The sequence below is a fragment of the Ailuropoda melanoleuca genome, chromosome 4, assembly GCF_002007445.2.
Source record: "Ailuropoda melanoleuca isolate Jingjing chromosome 4, ASM200744v2, whole genome shotgun sequence".
Lineage (NCBI taxonomy): Eukaryota > Metazoa > Chordata > Mammalia > Carnivora > Ursidae > Ailuropoda > Ailuropoda melanoleuca.
The window spans coordinates 66996907-67012240 of record NC_048221.1 but is presented as its reverse complement, the minus strand read 5'-3'; the positions used below and the strand labels follow the sequence as shown (position 1 = coordinate 67012240).

The 15334-nt window shown below is 42.6% G+C and overlaps 1 protein-coding gene across 8 annotated transcripts in view; it reads right to left on the bottom strand.

Moving 5' to 3' along the window:
• The window catches only part of AFF3 (AF4/FMR2 family member 3), a 522207-nt gene that overhangs the window by 88656 nt on the left and 418217 nt on the right, over positions 1–15334 (bottom strand). For 6 of the 8 annotated variants that reach the window (XM_034658987.1, XM_034658989.1, XM_034658991.1 and 3 more), the window contains one exon: positions 13125–13165. In XM_034658987.1, coding sequence (XP_034514878.1) covers positions 13125–13165 — 41 coding nt within the window. The remainder of the gene's footprint in view (positions 1–13124; positions 13166–15334) is intronic. The other 2 variants (XM_034658988.1, XM_034658990.1) reach the window with 1 other exon arrangement.

Here is a 15334-nt window from a genome sequence, read left to right as displayed (position 1 = left end):
CGATGACCATATGCCTTTGTCAAGGAGGGGTGGGTTATCATTCCACGTTGTGCTCACCTTCCAACAAAAGCAAAGGCCCACACCTACTGTCCTTTTAGAATTACACTAAACAGCTTCATGGCTGGGGCAATGACTCAAAGAAAATAGGGACCTCCTTCACATATTCCCTCAGCAAACTATTAAATACCTTAATTCTCTGTGCTTGGGTAGCGTTCATGCCTTCACACACATCTTTTTCCTTCTTCCCTGGCTAGCTGAATAGGGGTTACTGTCTCTACTGTAAGATGAGGAACTGTGGCCTCAAGTGGCCCTCTGACTCACTGGCTGTGAACAGGGCAAATGGGGACATAGGGAAGCCCCTGGGGAGCTGCTGGGCCTACAGACTCTTGGGCTGGGCTAAGCTTCATGAGGTCCTGTCCAATGTGTTGGATCAGGGCCAGCGAGCAGGGAGAACTGGTCGGTGAAATGGAAAAGGGGGCCATGGACTGTCCCTTCATAACTAGTAGAGTTTGGTTTCAACACTGTCACCTAACTGGCCTATAATTAATTCATGAGCCCAGACATACTGACTATAGACTTTCAGGATGAGAGAAGCAATGGGTAGAGGGCAGCATGAAAACTCAAACCCAAGGCTCTGGAGAATTACAGAAGGAGCGGGCAAGGCTGGGGAATCTCAGAATTGAGCAGCTCTGATGGCTGTCAGAATAACGGTGCAGACGGCCAGGCTCCGATGCTGGCTGTCAAGGGCAGAGGTGGGTGCTGCACTCTTCAGGCGGTTGGGAGGATATGGTATGGCAGCTGGCCTGCCAGTCACTTGCCTGGGAGCCAGCACAGGGAAAGGAATTGGATGAAGTCTGGAAAGGTCAGGCTGCTCCAGTTGACGGGGAGCACATTAACCTTTCAACAGCAGCAGGGGAGCTCTTCGGGCTCCAAAACATAGTCATTAAAGGCCAGCCGGGTGGCTCTGCCAATGTTGGCCCAAGGCTTCCTCTGGGAGGGCAGTCAGAGGAGTGGGTCACCAGGAGGCCAACTGGGGAGTGGAGGAGAGGAGAGGAGGGGCAGGCCCTGTGCCCAGAGTTAGCAGCTGGAGGGGTAGCTCATTCCAGCTGGCTCTGTGAGTACAGAGTGAAATGGCCAGGGTGGGACTGTCTGGGAGGGGATTTACTGGGGGACTGAACGGGTGGGAGGTGTTGGACGAAAAGGCTCTTATAGCAGAGAAGGAAGGCTCCAGGCCTTTGGCTAGTTTTCTCCACTGAAAGGAGATTTAACAAAACAAAACAAAAAACAATGGTGGTATCATAATTTAAATAAACTTCCATTAAAAGCGGCTAAGTAGTTTGGTTTTAAACAAAACGAAACAAAACAAAAAAATCCCCAAGGTATCTATTGGCTTTAAAACTATCCACCTACCACAAAGGTTTTTCCAGCTGGCCCTCCACTTATTAAAGGCATAGATATGAGTGAAATATCTAAAGACAGTGGCATCAGGGTGTTAAGAAATATACACGTGCACTAAAATGTACTTCATCTTTTTGAATCTTCCTTTTTTCCCCTGTAAGATATATTACTTGTTGCTCTTGGGTTCCTTTTATGTTCAGTTCAGTTTCCCAGATCTGGGTCAGTGAGAATGGTGAACACGTGCAAAATGTATAAAGGTTGGGGGGTGACTACAGATTGTTTCTTCCTGTGTAATCAGTTTAAACATTTTAAAAGAACTGACCACTAATGAACTAATCATCAACGTATTCAGTGTAGGACAGCAAGTGTTTAATTAAAACTAAGTAGTTATTCAAGAAGGTGCAGGTGTATTCTACTTCGGAAGTATATATTTTTAAAAAGGAGTAGACAGAAAGCAAAAATAAACTATTGGGACTACACAAAAATAAAAAGCTTTTGCATCACAAACCATCATCAAAACTAAAAGGCAACCTCATGAATGGGAGAAGATATACGCAAATGACATATCTGATAATGAATTAATATCCAACATATACAAAGAACTTCTACAACTCAACATCAAAAACCCCCAAATAACAAATGCAAAGGACCTGAACAGACATTTTCCAAAGAAGACACACAAAGGGTCAGTAGACACATGAAAAGATGTTCAGCATCACTCATCATCAGGGAAATGCAAGTCAAAACCACAATAAGATATCACCTCATATATGTCAGAATGGCTAGAATCAAAAAGACAAAAAAATAATAAGCGTTGGCAAGGATGTGGAGAAAAAGCAACCTTTTTTTTTTTTTTGAGAAAAAGCAACCCTTGTGCACTATTGGTGGAAATGTAAATTGGTGTAGCCACTGTGGCAAACAGCATGAAAGTTCCTAAAAAAATAAAAATAGAAATAACATATGATCTAATAATTCTATTACTGGGTACTTCCCCAAAAGAAAAGACATATGCAACCCTATGTTTACTGCAGCATTATTTATAAAAGCTAAGGTATGGAAGCAGTTTAAGTGTCCATCAACAGATGGATGGATAAAGAAGATGTGGTGTATATACACAATGAAATATTACTCAGCCCTAAAAAAGAATGAGATCTTGTCTTTTGCAACAACACGGATGGACCTAGAGGATATTATGCTAGGTGAAAAGAATCAGAGAAAAGACACATACCATATGATTTCACTTACATGTAGAATCTAAAAAATAAAACAAATGAATAAACAAACAAACAAAAAGCAGAATTAGACCTATAAATACAGAGAATAAACTGATGGTTGCCAGAGAGAAGGGTGGGAGGATGGGCAAAATGGGTGAAGGGGAGTAGGAAGTACAGGCTTCCAATTATGGAAGGAAGAAGTCACAGGGATGAAAGGTACAGCATAGGGAACAGTCAATGGTATTGTAATAGTGTTGTATGGTGACGGATGTTAGCTACCCTTGTGGTGAGTATGGCATAACGAACAGGCTTGTCGAACTGCTATGTTGTACATCTGAAACTAATGTAACAGTGTATGCCAACTGTATTTCAGTTTAAAAAGAAAAAGAGTAGACAGCAGTGACAAATATCGAAAACTATGCTAATTCCACAAGAATTAATGCCAACTTTGAGCTGTCTTGTGTATTGAATATATAGATACCTTTTTTGGATGTATTAAAAATTAAATTAAAAAGCATATGCTATAACACTGTCCTTGGTCTAGAAGTGAAAGCGATATGGTGCTCAGAGGAGTATGACATAGTGACAAAGACTTTGGTAAAAATAACTTAGAGTTCTACTACTTAAATATCTTGCCTTCAGTAACTTTATCAATTTAGTCTGAGAGAATGAGTCCAGAAGAGGGGAACACAGTGTGGATGGCAATGGGTCACAGCTGGTAATTTGAAGTATGATAATAATAGTTACGTTATGCCTTCTATGGGGTGTCTGGCCCTTCTGATCCCCTTTCCCAAGGCTCATTAACTCAGGTGGTGTGGACGATTAGCTCTGCTCCTGGATAATCACAGACCTCCCCTTGGCTGCGGGAGCAGGGGTGGGCTGGCGGGTCTCCTCCCCACCGGGGACCAGGGGCACCTACGAGAGGCTTTCTCCACGAGCAGACAAGGAAGGAAGGAATCTCCAGACTAGAACTCCAGCACCTCAAACCCAGGACAGAGAGCACTACTTCCCACCAGAGACACGGGAGAAAGGGCACCGTCCTGAAGAGCTTGGAGTATTAGTACGTACTTTCTTTTTTTAAAAAAAATTTTAAATTGTGGCAAAATATATGTAACATAAAATTTATCATTTTAACCATTTTCAAGTGTACAGTTCATTACGTAAATTCACATCATTGTGTGGCTGTCACCACTGTCGGTCTTTTTTAAAGAGGCCACACACTCTTAAGAAAGCCGCGTGCGTTCCTGCGGGCTCACAGGAAGTGTGGGCAATGACAGAAAGGGTTAAAACTCACTTTAACCCAGAGGCCCCTCCTATGGCATCCCCGTGCCCAGACATCAGGCAGTGGGTCCCCACTAATCCTTGGGTGTCCCCAGACCCACTAGACGATTTTAAAGGGCAATTAGTGGCTTCATACAATTCATTGTTTATTTACTCAAAAGACTATAACAGTTTCTTCCAGGCTGCTCTGTTCTATTGTGTAAAATACATGTTTGGGACCTTTTAAAATGTGTGTTATTTACCTGATAGAACTCAATGGCTTCTCTGGAGCCATTCAGTTTTATTGTGGAAATTAGTACTAGGGGGGCTTTTTAAAAGCTGAATTTTAGACCTGAGAGCCTGCGTTTGCTCACATTGTGAACGTAGTCAGTTGAGCTAACAGCCACCAAAGGGCAGTGGGGGACGCTGACATGGCCTCTCCAGAAGATGCGGGAAAGGCCGAGGGGGTCCACTTTTGTGAAGAGATATATATATATATATATACTGTCGGGCCCTGTTAGAGAGGAGAGTGCTGGCTCAGAGACTTAGCAATTTTTCTCCCTCCACAAGGTCCCCCTGAACAGACCTCTACCAGGGATCTCATGGTATCTAAGCATCACTGTTTGCTTTTGAAATAAGGATTATTTACTTTGAAATAATAAATGAGACCAATTCTTTGGAGACCCACCAAAAAAAGTCTCAGGAATTGACCCAGATTGACTTTTCTATGTGATGAAAAGTAGGAAGATGATGTGGTAGAGACAGACCAGAGCCTCCTGTAAGGTGTATGTGAGCCTCATCCAGGACCCACAGACCCACAAGTTGACTTTTAGGGGAGAATAGGCTGGATTAGAATATGTAACAAAATAGGGATGGTATGAGCAACAGCAAGGCATAGTTCTTGGGGTTTGTTGGTGTTTATTTTTTTATAATGTCAATGTAAGAACATGACCCACACTATTAGCTCTTCAGGGTTTCATATATTAAATCCATACTGGAAGATTTTTCTTCCCTGGTTTTTAAGCCTCTTGGTAGACTTAAATCAGAGAGTATCTCATGGTATCTTGACGAGAGACACTTATTAGTGGTGTAACAGAGTCATTACCATCATATGGATAGATTAACAGAGCACTTTTTCCATTTATCACCTCATTTAATCTGGACATAAACCTAACATGGAGGGCATTACTATCAGCTTGTTTATTTAACTGAGGAAGTTCAGACTTAGATGGGTAAATACTTTGCCCAAAGTAAATTCTAGCCCAAGTTCAAGGATTCAAAAATCCCATTTTTCCTGCATGATGAGGAGAAGTTAGGAGAGCTGGGCCAGAGGTTTGGTATTTTTTTCCAGAGAGCAGAGATAAGAGGGCCTAATTTGAATTCTTGGTCTTTATTGTTTGAATGGCACTGAGAAAGTCCTATTGAGCAGTGCTTTGGTGTAAAGTACTACCTAATATTTAAGATGGGGTTTCTGTTCTCCCGTCAGCTGTCGAGACCAGACATAAATACGTAAGGTGAACAGAGGACGGAAGCAGGCCTCTGTCCACAATTACATGAGGTGCTGCTGGAATAGGTATGTGGGAGCCAGGTAGGTTGGTTATTTAAGGTTTCCGCGGAAGATGAAGATCGATCCCACGTTTGAAGGCGGCACTGTGTAGTAAAAGGTGACCCCCCACCCCTTGCACTGGTGGCTGTCTAGAGCTGGCTTTCAGACTCCTTTCCCTTTAGATGCCTACACCCTGGCAGAACGAAGGGCCTGAGGCCCCCTGTTCACCTTCACGGCCTTGTTTGCTCAGACTAAGGCCGTTTGTTCTGCGGAGAAGGGCCGTGCTTCCCTTCTCCCCTCCTGGGTCCTGTGATGCTACCCATTCTTTATATGCTACTCCAAACAACACCCCCCCCCCAACTGCTCTCCTCCTCTGCTCGGAGAGTACTTCAGGGCTTCATTGCACCCCTCCAGTGTCTTTGATGTCTTCATAAATTGATGGGGGGCAAGGGCGATTACTGAAGCACCTAAGAGCATCATCAACCAGAGTCAGGCCGCTCTGAGGCCGTAGGTCCCTAGGACTTTGGGTAAGTTATGTGTCTCTGGTCACCCGGTTCACTAGGATTCTAGGGAGAGTATCTGGGGAACGAAATGAAATAAAACTTCATTGAAAATATCATCTCCTCAGGGCCCTTTGTTGAATCCCTCCTTCCTAGCTGAGAGGGATGCTGTGGGGAGTAAATGAAGTATGTATGTGGAGCGTGGAATGTAGCACTGGCACGTGACAAGATGTACGGCCAGGTGTGCACATGTCAACGTTCAATGTACACAGTAGTTACACGGATACCTAAGCTTCTTCCACCACCCTGTAAGCTCCTGGAGGCTGGATCCACGGGTAATGAATTTCTGTGTCTTCCACAAAGACCAGCACAATGCCTTTCCCATTGCAGGGGTTCAGTAGTGTAAACAGGCTTCAAATGAATGAAGGAAGAAAAGGAGCATGAATCACTGGTGGAGAGAGTATGGGAGAGCGCCGTGGCATGAATCACAGAAATGAGGATTGGGGCAGGGAGACAGCAAGGGGCCAGAGGGCATCTGGTCTCACCCCTTCTGCATGGCATCAGAGAGTTCTCCCTGAGAACTTGATTGATTGATTTGTAGTTTAATTCCACTCTAATTTAATGGTACTGGATGATTTTAATCCTTTGAAGTTTTTTCTTTCCGAGTTTTTAATTCCAGTTAGTTAAGGTATAGCGTTATATTAGTTTCAGGTGTACAATATAGCAATTCAACACTTCTATACACCACCCTGTGTTCATCATGATGACTGCACTCCTTAATCCCCATTGCCTCTTTCATCCATCCCCCCACCCTCCTCCCTTCCAGGAACCATCAGTTCTCTATTGTTAAGAGTCTGTTTCTTGCTCTCTTTCTCTTTTCTTTCTTTCTTTTTGCTTGTTTGTTTTGTTTCTTAATTTCCACATGTGAGTGAAATCATATGGTATTTGTCTTTCTCTGACTGACTTTATTTCACTCAGCATTATACCCTCTAACTCCATCCATGTTGTTGTAAATGGCAAGATTTCATCTTTTATGGTGGAATAATGTTCCACTGTGATTATCTATCTATCTCACATCTCCTTTATCCATTCATCAATTTCTTGCCTACTTCTAGACTGATTTTTTTTTAAAGATTTATTTATTTATTTGGGAGAGAGAATGAGAACAAGTGAGGAAGGGGCAGATGGAGAGGAAGAGACTCTCAAGCAGCCTCCCCACTGGCATGGGGCTCGATCCCACGATCCTGAGTTCACGACCTGAGCCGAAACCAAGAGCCAGACACTTAAGTGACTGAGCCACCCAGACGCCTCTGGACTGATTTTTTTAATCATTCCATTTTATTCCCACTCTTTATCTGTGTGGCAGTTAATAGTGTTTCTCAATTCTATAGCATCTTACAGGCATGGACACCTGCTTTAACCCCTTGGTGGTGAGTCCCTGACCATCAACCTCGGTCTCCTGGGTGGTCTGCTGTAGTGGCACACAGCCAGTTTCAGAAAAGCATTTTCTATTTTCGGCCCAAAGCTGTCATCTTTTAACCACAAAACATCAGTCCTAGTTCATTCATTTATTTGCTCATTGTTTTCTTTCATTCATCAAGTGACTTCCTATGTCTTCTAATTGCTAGGAACTGTGCTAGGTGCTAGGGATAAAAAGATAACCACACCAGAAATGTTAGGATTATTAGAACTATTGGTAGAAACAAAGTATTAGTACAGACTGAGCTAACTATTTGTTAGAATGTAAAATGTGGCACGAGCCACCAGTCTCTGGACCCATCCACGCCTGCTTTGTTGCTGTGCGGTGGAGGATGAATCATAATTATTGGGAGTCAGAGGATGTGGAGTTTAGTCCCAGGTCTGCCACCTGCTATCTTGTGACCTTGTATGAGTCACATCACCTCTCCAGGCTCAGTTTTCTTCTCTGTAAAATGGGCTTCCTAGCTCATGGGGCTGTTGCAAGGATCACAAAATGGGATGGTCAACGTGATAGTGCTTCTGAACTCTAAGGCTCTTTTTAATTTACACAGTATACCAAAAAGACTTCAGGATAAGTAAGGAGTCCATTGCACTGGAGACACTGCTGCGGGTCTCAAGGGCAGGGTTGATAGACACCCTCTAGCATGCCACGTTAACATCTTCAAAGTCAGAAACTTAAAACTTTCTTAAAAAGCTCTGCATTCCCCCCATCCCACCTTTTTGGACCCTTTGAGAAGAGACCAACTGTTAGTAGTGCATGGTAACTGTGACGCTCCTCTCAGGATGTCAGGGACATTGTGTAAAATGTGACCCAGAAAGTTACACTTCTGTGCTGGTGGCCACCCCCAGCACGCTCCCTTTGCTCGGGTGAAGCTGGTCCACTTGGCAAGGTGTCAGGAAGATGAAGCTGAATGTAAGCTCCCCACCCTGCAGGCCAGTGCCCCACCCGGCCCTCCTCACCTTGCTCTGGGGCCATTTCCAGTCCTGCCTTTGGACGAACACCAGCCCCACGTGGAAGGAAAATGCCTTCCTTTTAGTCTATTTCTCATTTGCTTAATTCCATTACATTCTCCCTAATGGGAAGAGGAGATTTGATGGGTGAGATTTATTTGAGTGAGCACAAAGAGGGCCTTCTTTTTGCAAAGCCAGCATCCCTCTACGTGGTAAAGCCCTGAGCATAGGTGCATGGCCGCTTCTGCTCACCCCTGCACCCCTTCCCTGGCTCTGCGCCTGGCTGAGGACGCGGGATGTGCTCAATAAACGCTCATGGCATAAGTGAATCAATCAATGGCAGTTATTTGGACTTCAATATAAATGGATCTTGGACCTGAGATATTGCCAGATGGGCAGACAGGTTACAGTCTGGTGATGCATCTCTAAAGCTATAAAAATGTAGCCATTTCTGGAGTCACACGCTGACATTTCAGAAGATGATTATATGCACAATTTAACCACAGAGCCATTCGTGCCCTCCAAGTGCCATCGCTTCAACAACTGTTTTTATGTTGGCTTTCTTGCTCATTTCTTCCTTTCTTTCTTTCTTTTTAAGTGAGGCACAGTTTCCCCCCCCGCCCCAGCTCCTCTTATTTCCAGCTGAATGTGATTTATTCATATGAAATTATGCTCCATTTTTATAAAACCCAAGTTACTGCAAATGATGCTTGAGGTTTCACAGAAAATATTAATTCCTGATCTGCTGCTATAAAGCATCCCTGCTCGTTCGGCAGCAGCTCTGTCGCTCGGAGACAGATGGAAGCAGTCCAAGGGTATGATTAACTTCTTAGTCCTGGCAATTTCCTAGTGCTCCTCTTGCCCTAGATTTCAAGATTGACCTCCAGCTTCTCTGCAAATGCACAGTTGCTCAGCTTGATAAATCACACGAATCCCTTTTTTGATCACAGTTATCTACTATTTACTACTTATGAGGCAAAATTAATCATATTCAGAGGCACTTCATATGCTGCACACATACCCTTCCTTCTCTGAACAGAACTTTGCATATTTTCCACATTACTGGCGATGTGGCAGCTTTCACAGTGTAGTGAGTCGATACCAAAGACACACCTTTATAAATGAGGCTTGTGCCCATTTATCCTTATTCTCCTCTGGTACAATAATACATAAGGAGAAAAAAAACAAAACACCTGGGAGGCACATTCTAAGGAGTGACTAAGAAGGACAATGTCCCTTTGTAGATGGAGGTTTTCTTCTAATTGTTTTGTTTTACCTTGTTGAGAATTTTGCCACCTCTTCTTGCCCTGGTCTCCTAGTTGTTTCACGATTTGGGGAATCAGAGGGCCTCTGGTAGGCCAGCTGATGTTCAAAGGCATAAAACAGATACAAAAATCCACAGTCAGCAGTAGGAAGAACAAAAAAAAGTGCCATTCTGCCCTCATGCAAGGCTTCCTGTAACTGCAGGGTGGCCCAAGTTAGCTGGGCTGAAGCCCGAATTTGCCCTGCCTGTTGATCCAGTCTTCAACACTGGCTATTTTGGAGGAAGCATAAATTCAGCCCAATTGTTCAGGCAAAAATGAACAAGGCCACTGGTTTTCACTGGAGGTGACCACAGAAGATTTTTACATTTAGATAATGGAAATACCATAGTTTTAATTCATCAAGGCGTGCATGGGTTGCTTAGGACTCACTGAACTTTAAAGCACAGTCTTAACTGTCAGACACTGGATTTCTGCTAGAATGTCTATTTAAACCAAGAAACTGGAGAAATGAAAAGACAGACAAGATTGGCCTTCAAAAGACATCTGGATGTTCTCTCATCTCAGACACCCCAAAGGGACAAGATTTCTACCTGCCATTAGAAAAAAAAGGGAAAGGCCAACCCTCTTCCTTATAACTTGCCTCACTGGATCAGGACTCTAAGACTTGGATGCAGGTTTTCTCACAGGGAAGCAGAGAGCAGCCCCTGGCATCCTTCAGTGTACACTCACACCCACCAATGACCCCAAGTCAAGTGAACCCCTAGGTCATCATCAGGTTCACATCTTGAAACAAAATGGCTCTACTCCTGTATCAAACGTCCTTGTGTCCACCAGGTACTCAAGGTGGTTATAAGACTAACTGGAAGTGAAAGGGGCCCACATGTGAACAAACTAGCAGTACAGGAGACAAGAAGTCCATGGTGGCACATTCTGAGCCACCACGGGCTCTTCTGTTCAACAGCAGAACTCAGGAAAGCACCTTTTAAGGTCTGAAAAGTGCTGCCGTTTTCTAGGACAAAATGAAAGTGCTGCCTCATTATTATGGAATTTTATATCAAGAAGTGATAACAGGCTGAAAACAATAGTTCAGGAAAATAGAATAGTTTATGTAAATAAATGTAGAATAGATTCATACCCTGCTCTAAGCAGCCAGAGATACTGGGGTAAGATCTCTACCCCATGGGAAGAGTCATGACTTGGGGGAATCTTTACTCAATTCCATTCCCACCCTGGGGTGGTTCCTCTGACAGACAGAATATTGGGCAAGACATGCAGTAGTATGAACAAGAGTTACATTCATCATTTTCTAGAAAATACCAGTTTATTCAATAGAATAAGTAATGTGCTAGAAAATGACATCTACTACTTGTTAAGTTAGCACTCCCTAATTTAAGAAAATAGAAAATATACATCCCATGAACTCAGTAGGTGTTTTAAGCCTCATTTTAAAAAAGGATTTAAAGTTGTATCTCCAAATGATTATAGATACTTCTCACTTCTGGAAATCACTTGGGTGGCCCTGTATTGGTGGAAAATATAGAATAGAGCAAGCAGAGAGACGGTAGCTTACACAACTGCATTGTTAGAATAGCTAAGCCAACTCATTACTTTAAAATGAGCCACATTCCCCCAATTTTGAACAGAAAAACCTTTAGACTTAAGGGACAATGCTCTATTACATTTAAAGATGGAGAAATTCATAAGAAGAGAAATTACAATGGGAACCTCTGTTTCTTTTCTCACAGAATTCTATTACTAGCAGTTATATAATCAACAGGGGCTAAGATGCTAACTTACTAGTTGACTAACTATTGGTTTTGATGAGAGGTTTTAGAGAGAATATCAGAAAAAGTCAAGGGGAATAGTCTTGCTCATCATTAAAATCCATGCACGTTTTCTATCTAGGACAGAGTCATGTATCTTTTGGGAAGCAGCCTTAGAATGCATCAGTTCTAGTCTCTGATGACTTGTCTTTGTGTTTGCAGCCATGTCTTCAAAGGAACTCCCTATTTTCCTGAAATAGGTTTTGATTCATCCTATGAAATGTTGTAATGATGTTTTGTGTCTATATATATAGCTTTATTGAAATATAATTTATATGCCATAAAGTTCACTGACTTAAAATGTTCAATTTGATGGTTTTTAGGAGAGGGCTATGAAACCACCACCATCATCTAATTTAACAACATTTTCAATACCCCCAAAAGAAATCTTCTAACCACTGGCAAGAACATAATATTGTAAAGTGAGGGCCTTCGCTTGCTTTTCAATGCATTTTGTTGAAGGAAACTCTTAATCAGTCAAAGGGGAAAAAGAAATACATAGAGGAAAGGAATTAATGTGTCAGATTTTCAATGTTTCGGTCCAGAGTGTCCTTCTACCAACAGACTCAGAAGCAGTACAGTCATCAGCTTTTGTGAAAATCCCAGAAGCAATTCCAAAAATCACGTGGCAGCCCCTCTCAGAGCACACAGCTTGTGTGGTTGTCATGGGGAAGGCTTTTCAACTGAAATAAAAATACGCTCAGCCTGCCACCATAGCGAAAATGCTTTTCACCCATGCGCACAGATAATTTGCCTAAGTGACAGGTTTTACCTTGGAGAAGCACTGAACTGAGCTAGTTGACACAGTCAATTATTGTTCATTCAAAAAAAAAAAAAAAAAAGGAGAAGAAAAGGAAGGTGGTTACAGTTTGCTAGATAATGCTGAGGTGCCCACCAGCCAGCCAGGGGAACATCTCCAGCTGGTTCTAACACTACAAGAACTTCCCTTGTGGACAGAAACTGGGGCTTCCTCTTCACTTCTTGACAGTTCTTTAAGAAACACACACACCCCAACCTTAGTAAACGAAAACTCAAAAACCAACCAAAACACAAAGGGTCTGGTTTGTTCCTGAAAGTAACTCTGTATGTCCCTGTTCAGCTCTCTTTACACACAGCCTTTGGGCAGAGCAGGACGTGAAATGCAGCTTGAGTGTGTTTACTGATTGCGTTTATAATATATCTCGCTCAACAGCACAAGTCCGAAAACACAAGCCAGAGCCAGGAGTAAAAAGTCAGGCACCCGGGACCATGAACTGGGTTACGTGCATGAAGTATTTCAAGACAGAATTTCATCAAAAGAAGACAGCTCCTGGTGAAACGCTATGAAAAAAGTCTCAAGAAAACATCTCAAAATAAATGAAGCACTTATTGCTGAAAAATGAGCTTAGATCTCCACCAATTCCAAAGTTCAGAATTTACTGCCCTATTCAGGTCTTTTCCTCTAAGTTTCTTGTCTCCTGTTTCATTGCACAACAAGGGATTCTTCATACTTTCTATGAAATACAACAAGGCGAGTTTTGCAGTAATAAACTCCACATATGCATGACAAATCCAAGCATGCAAAATGTTTAACATCCCAGTTCTCAGATACTTTAGGGACAAAATCCGATTATGAATTATATGCCACAATAAATAGGGCTCAATGTTTCATAAAGCAATTTATAGTTCATAAAAATGACAAAATGTACCTGTCAGACAGAGCGTGGAGAGCAGTTCTCTGGGCTGCCTGCTGGAAGGAAGGGCAGAGATGTTTATTTAATATTCTGACTTTAAATTATGTACTCAATCAACACTTTTAAAAATCTGGTGTCACACATTTTTGCCATGTGGCCAAATATGAAACTACTAGCAACATCGTAGAGAGCCCCATCATGTTAAGAAACGAAGGTTTCCAGAAGAGTTGACTGAAGCCCCTGCAGCGCACATCTGCCACTAGGGGGCGACGTCGGGGAGGCACGGGGTACTGGGCAGGTGAGGTTAGACAGTCTCTGGAGACCAGGGGAGAGGATCAGAGCTGCTGCATTTTTACTCTCCCACATCGTTTTCCCATGGTTTTAGTCTACTTTCCTGTAAGAAAAAAAAAATCTGTTTTGGCTTCTTTGTAGCTTCTTTCTCAATGAAAACATAATTTTTGACTCAGTTTTCAGATTGATTGAAAAAGTCGCTGCAATTGGAAATTGGAATGCCGACTGGAAATGTGATGATATTATGAGATTATTGATTTGTTTTAGGCATGGTGATTTTTAAAAGAGTCTTTTAGAGATCCATATTGAAATATTTATGGATACAATTATATGATGTTGGGATTTGCTTTAAAACAATACAGTTGGAGGGAAGGGAGAGTGGGTGGGCATTTATAAGTGAAACAAGATGGCCTTGGGTTGAAGTTAGGTGTTCAACAGCCTAACTGTTGAAGCTAGGTGATGAGCACACTGGGAGATTATTATATTATTCTGGGCATCTTTGTATGTTTTTGAAACTTTCCCTACTACCAAAACTCAGAGAAAAAGGAAAGAAAAAGGCCACCATTTCTCCACCAGATTCTCTCAGGTTTGTAATCACTTTCTTGTTGTCTGCCTTCTCTATATTTTTGTATATTGGCTTTCTATCACTGATCACTCTGAGACTTCAGAAGGCCAAGGTCACACTCTGTTCTCCGTCTCAGAAGTTATAATTGGGAGGGGATCAAAGCATGGCCTGTAAGACCAAGGTTTACTCAGGGTGCACCAGGTAATAAAGTGTGCATACAGTTCATCTTCACCATGTATGCTACACATGTCAAGTTTACTGCTTACCAGGGACACCAAAATACTTCCCATGCTATTCCTCATTCCATTTAGACTGCAGACAAAATAGAAAGATTCTTCAGATTAGAAAAAGAAAATGACACATCAGCGTCATCAACCCTATTGTGGAAACGTAATATACCCTTGACGGGAGCTGCATGTCCTTGGATCAGTTAGTCCTAATACGTACTGAATTCCTACTGTGTAGAGATGATTGCACTGGGCTCCAGGAGGGACAGAAACAAAAGCAGAATAAGTAGTCCTTGTCTTGGAGAAGCTCCATCCCTAGGTAGGAAGTCACACTGGAGGCCCAGGGATGACTTGAGGAGTAACATGTAAATGAAGTAACATGTAAATGAACAGATTAAGGTAGGACAGTGTTAGGAAGATGCAGGTCTGAATGACAGCTAATAGTTGGTGCATCAGTAGCTCTTCAAACAATGCCTAGAACTGTAAGCAGGTGCTCAGTAAATATCCACTGAGTAAACATTAAATGAATGAATCCATTAGGGAAATTTAAGCAGAACTTTAAAGACAAGGGGTGTTGGAACTGAGTAGGGGTGTTTCTTCATTTTACATTCATGAGGGGGAGCACTACTGGTTTTTAGTGCCTAGGGTCGGGCATGCTAAAAACTTTCAAAGATCAGGAAGGTCCCTTGTACAGTGAGTACATGTCTCCTTAAAATGACAAGGGTAGCTCTATGGAGAAGCACCACAGTAAAGTAGATTTGAAAGAAGTCAGATTTGCTTCTGGGGCTGGCAAAAGGAACTGGAAAATAAACAAATAAGAGGAACTTCGCTAATTCCCACAAATGACATAACCACACTGATTTAAGAAAAAAACCCATATAGTCTGTGGAACTGGGAATTGAAAGTCTTACACTCGGGGGTAGATTTTGCCATTTATGTATCTGGCAACTTTAGTCTGGCCCTCAACCTACGTCTGTTTCCAAACCGCCCTCTCCTTCCCTGAAGGGAATGACGAGGGAGCCAGTCAGTCAATGTTCCCGCTACTGTGGACAATCTAAGGGGTTACTGCCTCCCCCCTTTCCCCTGGTTTCCAGCAAATTAAGGCCTAAATGTCCTGGCATTCCAGTGTCACATAATCAGTC